The sequence below is a fragment of the Acipenser ruthenus genome, chromosome 25, assembly GCF_902713425.1.
Source record: "Acipenser ruthenus chromosome 25, fAciRut3.2 maternal haplotype, whole genome shotgun sequence".
Taxonomy (NCBI): Eukaryota; Metazoa; Chordata; class Actinopteri; order Acipenseriformes; family Acipenseridae; genus Acipenser; species Acipenser ruthenus.
In genome coordinates, this window is record NC_081213.1 from 2,128,635 (window position 1) to 2,144,168 (window position 15,534).

Here is a 15,534-nt window from a genome sequence, read left to right on the forward strand (position 1 = left end):
GCATGAAGGTTGGGGAGTTACAGTAGGGTTGGGGTTGGGGTTTCTGATCCCAGATTGAATGTACTGTGATACTGTCTTTTAGAGTGATGTTGTTTTTAATGATGTGAAATTACTGCTGTCTGTTTCTGGTCCTCTTGGTGGGGGGTGGGGGTGTTAACAGGTATTAGATGGTTCTCTAATTGGTTCAATTAAACAATTTAGAACAGGGCTGGAACAAAGACCAAGAGTGGACACCCTTGTACTAGTGTAAGGAACAGGCCGGTAACTCAAAAGTGTGTGCTACACATGGCAGGTGCCTCCGTTTCCTGTCAGAATCGATGAGAGCAGACTGTGTTTAGAGTGTCCGTGATGTCGGTTGTCTTTATTCCCTAATCGGCAGGTAAGTGCAGTGCAGAGCTTGTGTTATGTAACAGTTTGCAGGCAGCTGTCCTGTCCTGTTTGGCAGCATCCCAGACTGCAGTGTAATTTGATAATGTTATGTTATTATCTTGAGATGCTCTGTAAACAAGTTTGAAGGTTTTACAGTCATTACTGACTTTCATTATTGTAAATTGTTATTTAAACACTCCCACAAGGAAAGAAAATATTAAGTTAGCATATGTAAAAGATATATTTTGAAGTTATATACTGTATGTTTAAATATATGTGTTTCATATAATTATGATGTAGGTTCACTATATGTGGTCTGTGTATTTTAACCCATGTTGAGAATCTATTTTCTTTCTGTACGGGTATGCAAACAAATAAATACGAATCTGATGATGTTTCATTGAAATGTTAATTATTATTATATTTTTTTTAGGAATTTGAGATCTTGCACAGCAGTTTCACGCATTCCAGGTTTTAATACAGGTTTGATTATCCACTGTGTTTAATTAGCAAGCTCAGGTGTGTCTGATTAAACTCAAAAGTAAAACCAGGAATGGATCAAACTGCTATGCAATGGAATTCTTAGTAAAACTATACAATCCTCATACCAACCTGTGCTGTGAACAGTGGGAGCGAGAGACAATCTTGGGATGGTCTTTTGGTCCAGCCATTAAAATGGACCAGCAGGAAGCAGACAGGTCTATTCGGACACCCTGCTCTCGCCACCCCACCCCTCTCAATCCAGCGTGCTTGTCCACTGCCTTAGGATGGATTACTGGCAGATTGTCCTGTTTGCCTAAAATAGTTTATCTTGCTAATCCCATAACTGCACACAAGTAGACTTGCATCTGCGGAAGGATTACTTGAACTTGTAATCAAGCAGCCAGGCCAGAGCCAATCCCCTACCAGCAGCCCACAGCACCACACATGCATTCTTCTTTATTATAATACCATGCTGCATACAACCCTCTGGACCTCTGAGCCACTGCAAGCATTGCATAGACCAGTGGTGCTCATATGTGTATCCATATATATATATATGTGTGTGTGCATGTATTATTTTTAGATGTATAGTAATTGTTTGGAATTATTTGATTGTTGTATTGTTATTTGATTGTGATGTATGTCGACGTGCAATGTCATATAGATTGTTCATGCTATACAGCTTGGGGAATGACACTACTGGTCATGAAAACATGACAACAAAGATATCACAAGCTGTGGGGAAAGCCAGAACCCAAGGGAACCCAAGGGACCCCCCGCCACTCCTCCCCCCTCCCCCCTCCCCCTCCCCCCCCTCTGCTCTTTGTTTTCAGAGCCTTCCCACTGCTTGAGTGAAGTGTTGTAAAGAAGCACACGCAGGTTTCAAAATAGCATTGCAGTTTGATTCTCTCCTGGTTTTACTATGAGTTTAACAAGACACACCTCCTAGGCAATTGGTTAGTGAAAAAAAAATAATGTAAAAGTGCATTCAAAAAGTCTGTCTTCATTTTTCATAGCATGACACCTGCATTATGTAATTGCCCTAGCCACCTGCTGGGCAACAAACTCATTCCATTCCATATCACAGTCGTATTATTGTTTTTCAGGGTGATTTGTCCATTTGATTGAGGGGGTGTCTTCAAAGTTTATTGTGGTCGTCTTTCAATATAAACCCCTTTTATTAATGCCCCTGTACAGTACTCATTAAAAATAAATAAGGCAGAATTTCATTTATGAATCCTCCAAATAAGGAATGTGTGCATGTGGTATTACGCCTAGACATTAATATTACAAATAAATCCAAAACAAAACAAAAAACTAATTTTGTTATCAGCTTAGGTTTTAACCTGTCAATACAAAACACAATTCCCGTTCAATCATTCAAAAAACAATTCTGCGTCTTGCTGTTATCCAGGCTGAACTATGTGTGACTCGTGGGGGTGGAAAGCGGGAGGAGGGAGGATTTTAACCAGAGCCGAGCAATATTCATTAGTCCTGCACCGGCATAAAAAACAAATTAAACAGCAAAACAGACAACGCCCGGCTTTGAAAACGCTGTTAAAACAAAAAAAAAAAAAAAAAATTGAGATTTATTTTGTGTTATCAATTAATAAAACAATACCTGCTTTTAAAATCGCCACGTAATTGCAGTAGCAACCCCCCTCGCTACATCAGTTTAAATGCCTTGGCCCGGAGTATAAGCATCCTCACCTTGCTGAGAAGCGACTCCGTGCTCTGTATAGTCGGCTGTCGCTGCGTTGGAGGGTTGCATCCACTGTGCTCATACAGTAACATGGTTTACAGCACGCTGCACTTCTGAGGGACCCGCTAACACACACGCAGAGAAACGCCAAAAGCAACCTCGGCGACAAGGTACGTGCTGGGGCATTTTGGGAGTCTGATATTTTTGCTCTGTACTTTTTAATGATCCTTGATGCAATAGTATTATTATTTCGACAGTGCATAATGTGCTCGGTTATGCTTATCACAGCTGCCGCATTTCAAGTGAATGCCGTCTGCAACTGCGTGGAATGCCCGCTGTTTTGCAGAATTGCTGTTGCGGAGTATTTTTTAGCCGTGACATTACTTGACACTTGTGCCGGCACCCGCGGTTTCTTTGGGTGGAAAAGGGAGAGGAAATAAGGCAACAAGACAGACAATGATAGAAAAGTAAAACCGACCGAATGAAGGCGAATTCCTCAATAGGTTGTTTTATACTGGTGTTACTGCACTGTCTGTGTCCTATTCGTGCACTCAGTGCGTTTTACTGATAAGTAATTATTACGGATTTCCCTACCTTCCTTATTAATGCATAAATACAGCATTTTCAACAACAACAAAAGGCGAAAGTATGGTCTAATCCTATTGCGTTTATATATTTAGAAATGTATTTACTGTATAAAATACATATATTTCTAGAGGTATTAGTGTATATCTAAAACCATATTTATTATTATTATTATTATTATTATTATTATTATTATTATTATTATTATTATTATTATTTATTTGTTATTTGTATTTTATTTTTTAATGCTGTGTAAGATAATTTACTACAAACGCAGTGTTGTTCACTTTTAAAATCAGATTGAAAACCTATGGTAATGTACATGTTGGCGTTATTTCATGCATACATATAAGCAAAAATAAATAAATAAATAAATAAAATAAAATAAAAAGCCATAGTATAGTTCTTTAGTAAATCTAAGCAGCGCACACAGTTCTGTACCATTGGATCAATGACGCAAAATGGTTTTAACTTCAAATCAATGCAGTGTTCTGTATCCAGAACGCATATTTTGGAATTCCATATCTGAGCTATCATATTGACACATTTGGAGCCCTGTCAGAGTAACAATACTAATGAACTGCATCTTGCAAGCATGTGCTGGGCGGGGTACGTACAGTCCAGCAGTACAGTCCTCTCTTTACATCTAACTAAGGTCAGCAGTGAAACAGGCTGTGTGATGTTAGGTCAGCCCTTTATTAATTAATCTGCATTAGTGATCCACCAGCTAGATGCAGCCGCTAATCTGTACTCTCCCTCCAAAAGGGTTTCTGTTGTGTAAAGGAAGGTTAGCAGACCGAAGATTAAAGTCCCCTTCTGCAGTTACCCCCTTTGACTGCTAGAGGGCAACCTGCATCCCGAGTTCTAAACTTACAATATCATTAATTTGAGTCAGTTTTTGACATTCTTCCTTGGTTTAGCCCAGGGGTGTCCAATCACGGTCGTGGAGGTCGAGGTGTAACAGGTAAAATGATATCATTAACTACGTCAGGGTCTGGATGGAGGTTTAATTGGTTTATTTAAACAATTTTAGAACAGGGCTGGAACAAAGACCAGGAATCGAACAGCTAGCTTTGAACACCCCTGATTTAGCCTTCTGTGTGATCTTCTTTATTAACTAGGTGGCTGTGAAAGCTTAGGGCTGCTTGCAGGAGTAGAAGGTTAAATTCACACCATCTCTTAACAGAAAATAAAGAAAGAGAATTGCACTTTTTATATTCCACTCATGATATTTTACATTGATTTATTTTTTGTGGTGCAGGCATCCTTTTAACAATGTACCTGTTCAGCACAATGTGTGCAAACGTTGTGAGTAATTTCGAGCTTTGAACTTGGAATTGATTTCTCTCTCTATCTGTCTTTCAGCTAAATTTCATTTCAGATTTCTGCTGGCTTCTAACTACACTATAACCATGACCCTACTAATAGTAGTACAGTACGTTTTTGTATGGGATTGTGAGATGTTTATATATATATATATATATATATATATATATATATATATATATATATATATAGATATATATAATATTGTTTGTGAGGTGCAGGCGAAGCTGTTTATTGATTCATATACCTCGGACTCTCTTCAATCTATAGTATAGTCATTATTGTTCTATAGGGGTCATTTCAGCTCAAAGTGGGGCTTATTCGACTCCTGACATCAATCAATTCTGATATTAATTATTGCTGAAACAAGCTTTTAAAATGACAATGCCATTATTTGTCCAGGTTATTTGTACCAGTCTCTTACCCTGTGGAGGACACACAGCTCTTATTATGAATGCACTCACACTTGCGCTGGCACCTGTTTCTCAAACAGCTGTATTAGCATCCACATGCTGGATGGAGGAAACACCTTCCCAGAATTTGGGCCACCGTAGCTGAAGTGACCCATATAGTCGAAGGCTCTGTAACCCTGCCCGCTTTTGCTGCGTTCTTCAAACTGCACGATCGAACCTAGAGAAGATATAACACATTACAGAATAGTGTTTCTGTTCACGCTAATACAGCGTGGAATATGATGGGGTACCAGGTTCATTTTACTCCCAGTTATTTTTTTTAAATACTTTGGTTTTCTAGCTGATTGAAAGTACTGTATATTTATAAACTCGTTTTAAATTTTGAAAGAATGTTCGATTGTGTTAAACCCACGTTCGCCCCAGTAATTCCTGCCTGTAACGTGTTTTAGTTGAAATTGTGTCAGAGTCTGTATACTGGTGGTGCTTCTCTGCACACATTGCCATTCCAGGAATAATAACATCGCTTCTATATTTTCCAAGGACTCCCACTGCAGAACGACCACACTGCTGTAACAGCAGGCTGCTTTGTGTTAAGCCTGACCTTATGTTTGGAACGTATGTTAATGGTTTGAAAAACAGCGTGGGTAAAGTAAAGGTAGGCTTCGTCTTGGGGCTGTTCATTTTTACAGCTTGAACACACAGATGCATCGCAGCTCGGAGGCACTGTATTTGTCATCTCGTTCTTTCAATCCTGCAGCTTTTTATCTTCACCCTTCTCCTGCTGTATGGCTGGGCTCATGTGCAGTACTGTGCTGTGAAAGGAGTTTAACTACGTTAATCTGTGCTTGTACATCTCTAGGATAATCCACATATTATACCTCTCTTCAGTGTGAGCAGGGTTACGTAACATCTTCAGACAACCAGTCCCCAACAGTAAGGGAACGTCATTGAGTGCTACACATTACAGCTTGCTCATATTGGAGGAGAAAGCTTGCATTTAACCTGTAATGCTTCTTTATATTTATAACCCTCTAGTGCTGCAAGTACTCGCTGGAGCACAGCAGTTTGGCTTACAGGTTCACAGGGCTTGTGTCCCTCCAGCTGAATCAATCTTTGGGAAATGGAAACAAACAGGGTTTGCTTTCTGCTAAGGGACACTGGAGAGCACAGCGCAGGCTAAACTATGAAAACATTCAGTAAATGGAACGAATTTGAACTGCAGTAGTTATGATCACTTTGCCTAATTGAGTCGTGCGATTTATATTTGGTTTTGATCTGCACATGTTGTGCAATTTGAAATCATACACATAAGAAATGATAATGTGCACCGTACCCTACGGGAGCTGATCCATGTTCCCCCTTGTTTTGTTGTTTTTTTCTAACGTCGTTTGGGCTAAGTACATCATACATGCCTCTGGTTCCCCATCTGTCTTGCCTCTCGTTTGCAGCTGACACTTCATTTACCCAGACTGCAGTGCTGCTCGCTGTGTGTAACTCCTCTCCAGGGCTCTGCTTTCCTCCCCTTACAGTGCACCACATTCTCCTCTTGATGCGGTGCAGTATTTTATACCCTGTGATTTTCTACTTCTGTGTATTGTTATGAAACCATATACAGCTCCACAACCAGGCTGTTCTGAAGAGTATTGATGTTCTGTTTCAAACACGATTAACGACCAGAAAACTGCACAGTCATGTCGCATTTAACCATGCTTATACTGAGCTTTTGTTGTGCTTTCCCATGATTAACTGCACATTACTGTCGTTCCCAAGGGTTGCCTGTGCTTCACTTTGTTATCACTGTCCTTTGCTGTGCTTTTACCACTAAGGGTTGTATTTAAAAGAGGTTGCCGTGCCACAGTCTGATGCCGGAGAGAAGCAATTGATTTCATGACTTTTCGTGCTTTATCTAGAAAGATCGAAGCTAGCTTTAAGGCACAGGAGAGCACTCAAGGTTAAATGTGTTATTGGCAGTCTAGGGTCTAGGTCTAGGCACCTCAGCATCGCTCTGAACAAGAAAACCACATTAATGCATCAGAGTGGTCTGGGAACCCAGGTAAACGTGTCTTTAATCCGGGCTGCTTCTCTGCTACCAAACGCATCATAAGGTTCCATGAAGGTTGATCCCATATATGTGTGTGGGTGTTTGTATTAATCCATGCATGTCCACTCCTCTTGTCTGCAGAATCAGGCTGGCTTTGAAACATGGCTTTAAACATTAACATCACATCCTGGTGACTCTAAGTACAATCGGTACACCTGAGTGTTACTATTAACCTGTCCCCTGATAACACTCTGCCTTTAGTTTGTGTAAGAAATACTCTGAATAGTAAACCTACAGATTCAGGTCAGACTTATTCATGCGGAGAGCAGATTTATCAGGATCCTGATTGTTCAGACTCCAGGCACCCAGTCATTTCAATAATATACCTAAACAAAGGGAGGATTAAAGGACTAGTGTGGGATTCTAACTCTGTATTACTGTAAAGCTTGATTCAAAACTGGAAATAAACAGTGCATGGTGCTATTTAGAGCGCTACTACATTTTTTTAATTAGTTTGGAAAATCTATTTGATTTTATTCCATGTTCAAAAAGGGGAACAAACCTTGCAATGGAACAAAGGCTTATCACATCTTTATACAGTAGATCTTAGTACACCTGCATCCTTATATAAACAAGTTGCCACTAAGACTAAAATTAGCAGCGTTACTGAGACCTGTTCCACTTCGCACTAGGTTGGAAATGGAGAGTGAGCGGTCGTGCATCACGAATGCTTTTGTGTACGCAGCCAAGCCATACAGAAAGAGGAACGATGTAGGCTGAAGCCTGTGTCGATTTGAAGTGTGCATTAGCATGATCTCAGAAGTACCTTTCTATTAAAGTAGCTTTGTATCCGCAGAGCTGCGAGCAGCAGAGAGACCTGAAGTGATTCTGGGAAGCTGATGCCTGGTATCTAAGGGAACAAGTGGTTTTGAGCTGTGCATCTCAATGAGTCGGAGGCGAATGGTGACCTTTTTGATCGAGTTGTTTGTCTTCTCTTACGTTGTCTTTCGAAGCTGGTAGGCTGCACCACACTAAACGGCAGCGCTTTGCTTTCTCGGATAAGGACACCCGTTTTCAAGTTCAATCCAGGATCAAGAAGCAAGGTGTCCAGAATGGGAATTGGAGGAGAAACAGACATTCATCTTTTACTGTTTGTGAAGATGTACTGTAGGTGGATCCCAGTACTGAGCTACAAAGATTCAGTGCTTGGGTATCAGGACCCTGGAAAACCAGCTGTGTATATTAATAATACCCTTATGATTGCACAGATCTGCCTGTAGGACAGAAACCACTGCATAGGTGTGTGTGAATTGTCAAGTGTATTGTGTTCCAGTACACTGTGGGACATAAAACTTTAAATAAAATTGAGAATGTTACAGACTTTTTCATTAAAGCAAGTTTTTTCATAATACTCAATGCGGACGTTAATGCCATCGATTGGTAAAGCGAGGGAAGGACTGCTTTTTTATTTTGAAATCAACAGTATTAATGAATGGATTTATTGAATACCTCGTTTAAATACTTCTTAAAGGCAATTCCGAGTACGGGTTTCGGCACAGCCCTAGCTGCTATACTATATGTGATGTAGAGAGACCCGGAGACCTGGTACATCATGCGCATTCAGTGGACCTCTCTGGCGTGGAACACAGTGTTGTGGACTGCTCATGCATCTCCATTGTAGTGCCACTGAAACCTTCTCGATTTTCTTAATTCTGTTTTCCATTTCCCCTACTGCACCAGATCATGGCAGCAGCGCTCCCTGTGCATGGTACCGTTCTGAACACATAATGACGGCTTCCCTTCTCCAGTCACTGCACGCTCTCCTGTAGTTCATTCAGTCTGTAAAGATCTTTTGAGGTGCTTCAGCACATGAAACGATCTGTAGGAATGAAGAGCCGCGTCGGTCCCCCTCGTGCAAAGCCTGATGTCACGTTGGCTAATCCCGCTGAGCGCAATTTCCAATTATTCTCTTGCCCTGATTAGTTCATTCTTGTGTTACTCCAGAGACACCAACGTGATGGGTTTTCTGAAATAAGTTTTCTTGGATCTAGGGCAGGAAAGATCAGGAGGGTGTGTTTTAAAGCATGCCCTGTGTAGAGAAGAAAATTGAGTCTGGAAAAAAAAAAAGTTTTACTTTCTAAAATAAAACCTTTCAGACTTTAACTTTTAGTTAGCTGTCCCACTTTAACATACTTTCCCTGCAATTAAATCAAAATACATGTGGAGAGCCACATTGCAGATTGAAATAGCAATGGAGTAATTACAGATGTCAATTGCGTCAGCCGTATGAGTGGAAATGGGCTGACAATGGGCCGGGATCCCCATGTGGGTTCTGAATCACACCATGAAAGCTCAGTCGCAGCTCCTCCTGGCTTGTATTTTTGGTTATTTTTAGCCCTGTTTTTGATGCTATATCTGCTGGTTCGAATCCAAGCCCTTCATGAAGCTGCTAATACGGTGCATTACCCTCAATAACGCCACAGAGCTCACCCTGACAGGGGTTTGAGTCATTTCAAGACAGACAGAATCACAGCGGAATCCATTATGTGAAATGGCTTTTTGATAAAGGCCTGCCTTCCTGCTCCCTGGCCTGGATAGAGACATACAGGAAGAATCGTGGGTTTAACAAGGTTTACCACTCGGGGAGACTCCTGTGATCTTGGGATGGGGGTGGGATTCTGTTATTTAGTGAAGGTTTCAGCACAGTCTCTCCCTAATTCGCTTGAGTTTATATTCTCACTGCACTTTTAAAACAGGCTAAGCAGTTTAAATATTAGTAGCTAATTGCAGAAGCTGAAGAGTAATGTGATGAGATCCCTGAAGGAGAATAATTGCATCGCTGCTGTGCTGCTTTTGTGATGCTCTTGCATGGTATAGCATGCATCTGTTTGAATTTGCCATACATCATGCATGCATGCACGCACACACACACACACACACACACACACACAAGGCAGGAATGGGCTGGTTTCCATATCCGGCTGTCTGATTCCTAAGAGACTTCTCTTCTAACCTAGGGCAAAGTCATTTGTGTGCAAACTTGTTATGCCAACTAATTTCTGTCGCCTTACAGCCTTTGTGTAAACTGCACAGGCTTGCATGTATACTGCCTGGCCACTTTTATTAGGACCTGTGTCTGATCAGCCTTGACATGACTCTGGGACTCTGGGAGGCGTCTCGAAGAATTTCACACTCGGTCAAATGTGACATTTGCAAATTGTACTGTTGTAAACTGTAAGGGACTGGACAGCCACTCCAGAATTATGCATCAGTTATACTATTTGTTGCTCAATTAATCAAATGTATACTAATTAAATCAAGTCTAATCAAGCACCATCATAAATTAATTTAAAAATGCTATAGAGCTTAATGTTTCTGGATATTCTGCATCGTGTGTAACTGGACCTGCTTGTGATTTGCCTGTCGTCAGCATTTTGTCCTCCTACTGCAGCGTTGTTGTTGTTGTTCTGTCATTGCAGGTTCAAAGGCACCTGTCCTCTTCCTCCCCCAGCCTCCCCACACGCTCTCACTCACTGTCTGCTGCTCCTCCTCCTCACACACACACGCACGCACACACACACGCAGAGCCGGCGCTATGGGCAAGCAGAACAGCAAGTTAAGGCCAGAGATGCTGCAGGACCTGCGAGCGAACACGGACTTCTCCGAACACGAGCTGCAGGAGTGGTACAAGGTGGGTGTCCTTCCCTGGGAGTCAGCAGGCTGTGAGACGGGGGAGGTGGGTGGGGGTGGGGGTGGGGGTGGCGGTGGAGGGGGTGGGGGGGTGGGGTGCTCCTCAGGAAGATATCTGCTAGGGAATTGGAATAAAAACTTACCCGAGTACTGGAGGAGTAGAGTACTCCAGTAATAGCTTTCAGCAGACGCTTTTATCCAAAGCGACTCACAGAGACTGGGGGGTGAGCTGTGCATCAATAACTGCTGCTGCAGAGTCACTGACAATCTCGGTTTTACGTTACATCCGAAGGACGGAGCACAAGGAGGTTAAGTGACTTGCTCAGGGTCATACACAGGGAGTCAGTGGCTGAGCTGGGATTTGAACCCGGGAACCTCAAAGTTTTCCTCAAAATATTGGCAGGGCAACTTCTAGAACTCTAAAAATGTAATTAAGAATGACCGAAAAGGATATGGGTGTTGTGACTGTCCTGTGTTCTCCTGTCCAGGGCTTTCTGAAGGACTGTCCGAGCGGCACGCTGAACGTCGAGGAGTTCAAGAAGATCTACGCCAACTTCTTCCCGTACGGGGACGCCTCCAAGTTCGCCGAGCATGTCTTCCGCACCTTCGACACCAACAACGACGGCACCATCGACTTCCGGGAGTTCATTATCGCGCTGAGTGTCACCTCCCGTGGCAAGCTGGAGCAGAAACTCAAGTGGGCCTTCAGCATGTATGACCTGGACGGGAACGGGTACATCAGCAGGGACGAGATGCTGGAGATCGTACAGGTGGGGTGTCTGCGGGTCTGGCTGTGCGTGTTTTGTCTGTGTGTGTTTTGTCGGTGTTTGTCTGTCTCGGTGTGTTTGTGTTGTGGGTGTTTTGTCTGTGTCTGTGTTGTCGGTGTGTGTTTGTTTGTTTGTTTGTCTGTCTGTCTGCCCTTATGTGTTTGTCTGTGTGCCTGGATGGCTTTGTGTGTGAGTGTGTGTCTGGTCTCTGTCTGTCTTTGTGTGTGTCTGGTCTCTGTCTGTCTTTATGTGTTTTGTCTGTGTGTCTGTGTGCCTGTGTGTGTCTAACCTTGTTGAAGGGAAGCCTTGGCCCGGCACATGGAGTGAGCGTGGTGCTTTGTGGCCACCGTGGCTCCCTGCGAACGCTAACCCCAGCAGGATGAGTTGAAGGGGGCGATGATTAAGGATTAGAGAGTTAAATTTAACTGGGATTTGTCCTGAGTGAGCAGAAAGGGAGGATCATCCCAAGGCTATGCGAGGTAACAGCACACTCGCACTGCAGGTTTGACAAGCTTTTACATCACAGTGGAGTTTTAACCAGAGTGATTTTAATGACCGAAAATGCTTTCTTCTCTTAATTTTATTTGTTTGTCTGTTTATGCGTTTGTGTGTTTTTTTTATGTTATGTTAGCGTGACATCCACATGTATCTCCCCGTCGGTCGTGATTTTTTAATTACATTTTTTTAGGCATTTTAAAACAGTTTGTGTGAACTCTTATGTTTGAAAAATTGCCATAACTTTGAAAACAAAACATATATGCATTATAAATTAGATACATAGATGGGAAACGTAAAATGGTACAATTATACACACAGTGATATACACTTCAATCCACTCCTGCCTGACAAAGAAGCCTCTTCAGTTTTACTCAGTAATGTATGCACTGCCCTCCAAGCCCTGGGACAGCCTCTACATGTCTATGTAGGGTTTCTAAATCCCTCAGCACGTTAATGGCTTTTGTTCATTTCATTCTGTCACTGACCTCCTGAGGGGGGGGGGGTTGAAAAGATTGGGGAGCTAGGTGTTTAGGCTGCCGCAGTGCTCCACAATCATGTTCAATTTGACATTCTCCGCACACTTTAGGTCATGGGGCATGGATACCCATGGAATTACACTGTATATTTTGTCTACAGCTCCTGCTCTTGTATGGTCACTGCTGCGCAACTACAAGTTTCTTGTACAGTTTTCTTTTTTAAAATTTAAAAGCAGTCCTCAAAACAGTTTCAGAAATATATATTAAAAAAAAAAGTTTAAGAACGGCAGTGTGTTTGTGAATGGAGTGCTCTGTTTCACGGGTTCCTCATCTCCTCCTCTCCCCAGGCAATCTACAAGATGGTCTCCTCAGTGATGAAGATGCCGGAGGACGAGTCGACGCCAGAGAAACGGACCGACAAGATCTTCAGACAGATGGACCTGAACAACGACGGTAAGAGGGGAGCGAGTCGTCCGAGAGACTGAAGGGCTTGAGACCCCCATCTCAATCTTAATGTCAGAATGTAAACATTGTAAACTGGACTAGAATGAATTGCCTCGGCTCACTGCAAAGGGGATAGGATGAAGCTTAAACTGCAGTGAGAGTTTAATCAGTAGAGACAGCAGCACGGTGTAGCTCTTGTTCAGTTTCTGTTGACGTGATGTTGTATTAATAGTGAACTTCACACAATGAAGGGAACATTCTTTGTTCTAAAATATTTCACAGCATGAAGGGTTATTTTATTTTTTGGACTTTGTTGGAAAAAGGCAGAAATTAAATCAAGAAATGTGTTGAAAACTTCAGCGCAATGGCATCTAGGTTCAAATCTGGGACCAAACCACAAATTAAATACCTTCAGTTGTATCAGCTTAGTTCCCCCTGACTGTGGTCCACATAACCAGTTCATCAGAGTTCTGAACCTTTTGTCACAATTGCCTGCTTGAGAGGACCAAGGCTGAATGGAAGACAAGGGTGTTCAGCTCAGGTCTGAGGTTTGTCACTTTTCACAATACAATACAGTTTGCTTTTATAAAGCGTTCTTCATGAAGAGCGGCCCAGGGCGCTTTACAATAAACTCAAAAAAGGCCTTGGCCAATCAATCCATCCAGCTCAAAAATAAGATAAATCAAACAAAAATGTTCCAAAAGGCAGGGAGCAGGACAACTAAAGGCCTTTGCCCCTTCCTGATTTCAGATCTTCTAGGAACTACCCAAAGTTCAGTATCTACTGATCTCAAAAGGGTCTAATAAGTCGTAAGCAGAATTTTAAAACGAATCCTGAATTTAACAGGAAGCCAGCGCAGTGATTTAAGAACCGGAGTAATATGTTGTGAACGACGTGTGTGAGTACCAACGAGCACTACAGAACAAATAAATTAATCTTCAGAAATGTAAGGGTTTGTTCAGTACCTCTGTCTAAAGCTTATCTCTCCGCCTCCTCTTTCTGCAGGCAAGCTGTCTCTTGAGGAGTTCATCAAAGGTGCCAAAAGCGACCCCTCAATCGTGCGATTACTGCAGTGTGACCCCAGCAGCGCGTCGCAGTTCTGAGCTTCCCCTCCTGCCCCAGGGAAACGAAGACAAAACGCATGAAGGTTCCTGTCTTTTGTGTCACGGAGGGATGAGTTTTAGTTATTTTAAGAAAATTAATCAAAATAATACAAAAAAAAAAAAACACAACCTGCCTAGACTTTTAACCATCTCCTTCATCACGCTTCGCAGAAGGGAATTCCCAAAAAGCCACAGTGATGGGGGTGTGGAAACCAGGGACAACCTGTAGGAGCCTGGAATTGTTCTTTGCATTTGGAATAGAATGTTGGCCTTGGAAGACAGAAGGGACACAGAAGCGATATCTCGCCGTTGTGAACTGGTAACTACCCCACTGGCTTGTACTGGTTTTTGCGGTGGATTATCAGAATGTTCTGGAGCTGCTGAACTGTTTGCTCGGACGCTGCGTGTGTGTGCATGTGTGTGCGTGTACGTGTACGTGTAGGTTTGACGTACAATATTATCTTTTTATGTTACCTAAAATCTGTTAACATGTTACTTTCTTGTAATTGAGCTCATCAATACATTGTTATATTGGTTCTAAGTTTTGGTCTGTCTTTGCACTGCATGATATACTGAGAGTATTACTGTGTAAAGTGTAAACATGCTCCTTATCTGAACTTTAAGTTAGGGAATACAATTCAAACCATAATTTACAGGCATGCATTTTCCACGTGTTATAAAAAATATAACAAGTGAACTTTACACCTGAATAGAAACATACTAAACGATAGGCATTAATATTGGAGGGGGCTATCGGGGTCCCAAGAACCCCAAAATAAAACACAACATAGAGCATGTATACTATTGAGTAGGGTTAATCCAGACTGCAGGTATAATACTCAGAGTGCCCAGCATGTGGCAGTATTGGACGTGCAGTCAAAATGCGAATGAATTGATATTGTGTGAACACATGACACACGTCTAATGAGCCCGAACATACTGCATCCGTGTCTCCGTACAGTCCAGGTTAAACTTTGTCTCCTTATTTTTTTTATTTTTAAAATGTCTTTGCTAGAATTCAGTTCGCTGTTTTACTTTTAAGTAAATGTTAAAATCTTTCTTTGTTTTTCAATTTAGTGATACAAATATTTTTGTATGGCTCTTTGAAAACTCCCTGGTCATCAGTGTGGCTCTTTTTAACCAAAGTAGATGGACAATTCAGACCTTCTAGATTATTCTCGCTCCCCGATTTGAAACCCTGGGAGTGTGTAATATGTGGGAGATCTGTTAAGCACTCCCATCACAAATCAATACAAAAAGTATATATATATATATATATATATATATATATATATATATATATGTATATATATATATATATATATATATATATATATATATATATATATGTGCTAGACAAGAGCTCAGATCCACTCACTTTCATATTATGAATGCAAATTTCCATTTTATGCAACATTTACACACGTGTTTACAGCGACACGGGTACTATATGTAAATCTTTGTGTAACCACATGGCTAAGTTATACTGCAGTAAATGCCCATGTGAAATGAATCCACATGAACATATGACATTTTAGTCTGTATATTTATATAATGAACACATATCGCAACCCCAGACTGCCGTTTCACACACGTACACATAAATTTGTCTCGCTTTGGGGGTGCAATATAGGAGC

The 15,534-nt window shown here is 41.7% G+C and overlaps 1 protein-coding gene across 2 annotated transcripts; it reads left to right on the forward strand.

Annotated features, from left to right (window-relative positions):
• The first annotated feature begins 2,395 nt into the window (after positions 1-2,395).
• Positions 2,396-15,153, forward strand: LOC131701571 (hippocalcin-like protein 1). Of its 2 annotated transcripts, XM_059000282.1 has the most exons (6): positions 2,396-2,724; positions 10,399-10,610; positions 11,098-11,379; positions 12,698-12,803; positions 13,800-13,941; positions 14,069-15,153. In XM_059000282.1, exons 2-5 carry the CDS (start codon positions 10,515-10,517, stop codon positions 13,895-13,897), a joined length of 582 nt encoding a protein of 193 aa, XP_058856265.1. In that variant the 5' UTR covers positions 2,396-2,724; positions 10,399-10,514; the 3' UTR covers positions 13,898-13,941; positions 14,069-15,153. The 2 variants fall into 2 exon arrangements, with proteins under 2 accessions (XP_058856265.1, XP_058856264.1); XM_059000281.1 differs by having other exon boundaries at positions 2,524-2,724; positions 13,800-15,153.
• The last annotated feature ends 381 nt before the right edge of the window (positions 15,154-15,534 follow it).

Excerpts from the sequence above, each read along its gene's own strand:
- LOC131701571 (XM_059000282.1), top strand. The coding sequence starts at position 10,515 with ATGGGCAAGCAGAACAGCAAGTTAAGGCCAGAGATGCTGCAGGACCTG. Across the intron at positions 11,380-12,697 it reads AGATGCTGGAGATCGTACAG|GCAATCTACAAGATGGTCTC; the intron begins GTGGGGTGTCTG and ends TCCTCTCCCCAG. Across the intron at positions 12,804-13,799 it reads GATGGACCTGAACAACGACG|GCAAGCTGTCTCTTGAGGAG; the intron begins GTAAGAGGGGAG and ends CTCTTTCTGCAG.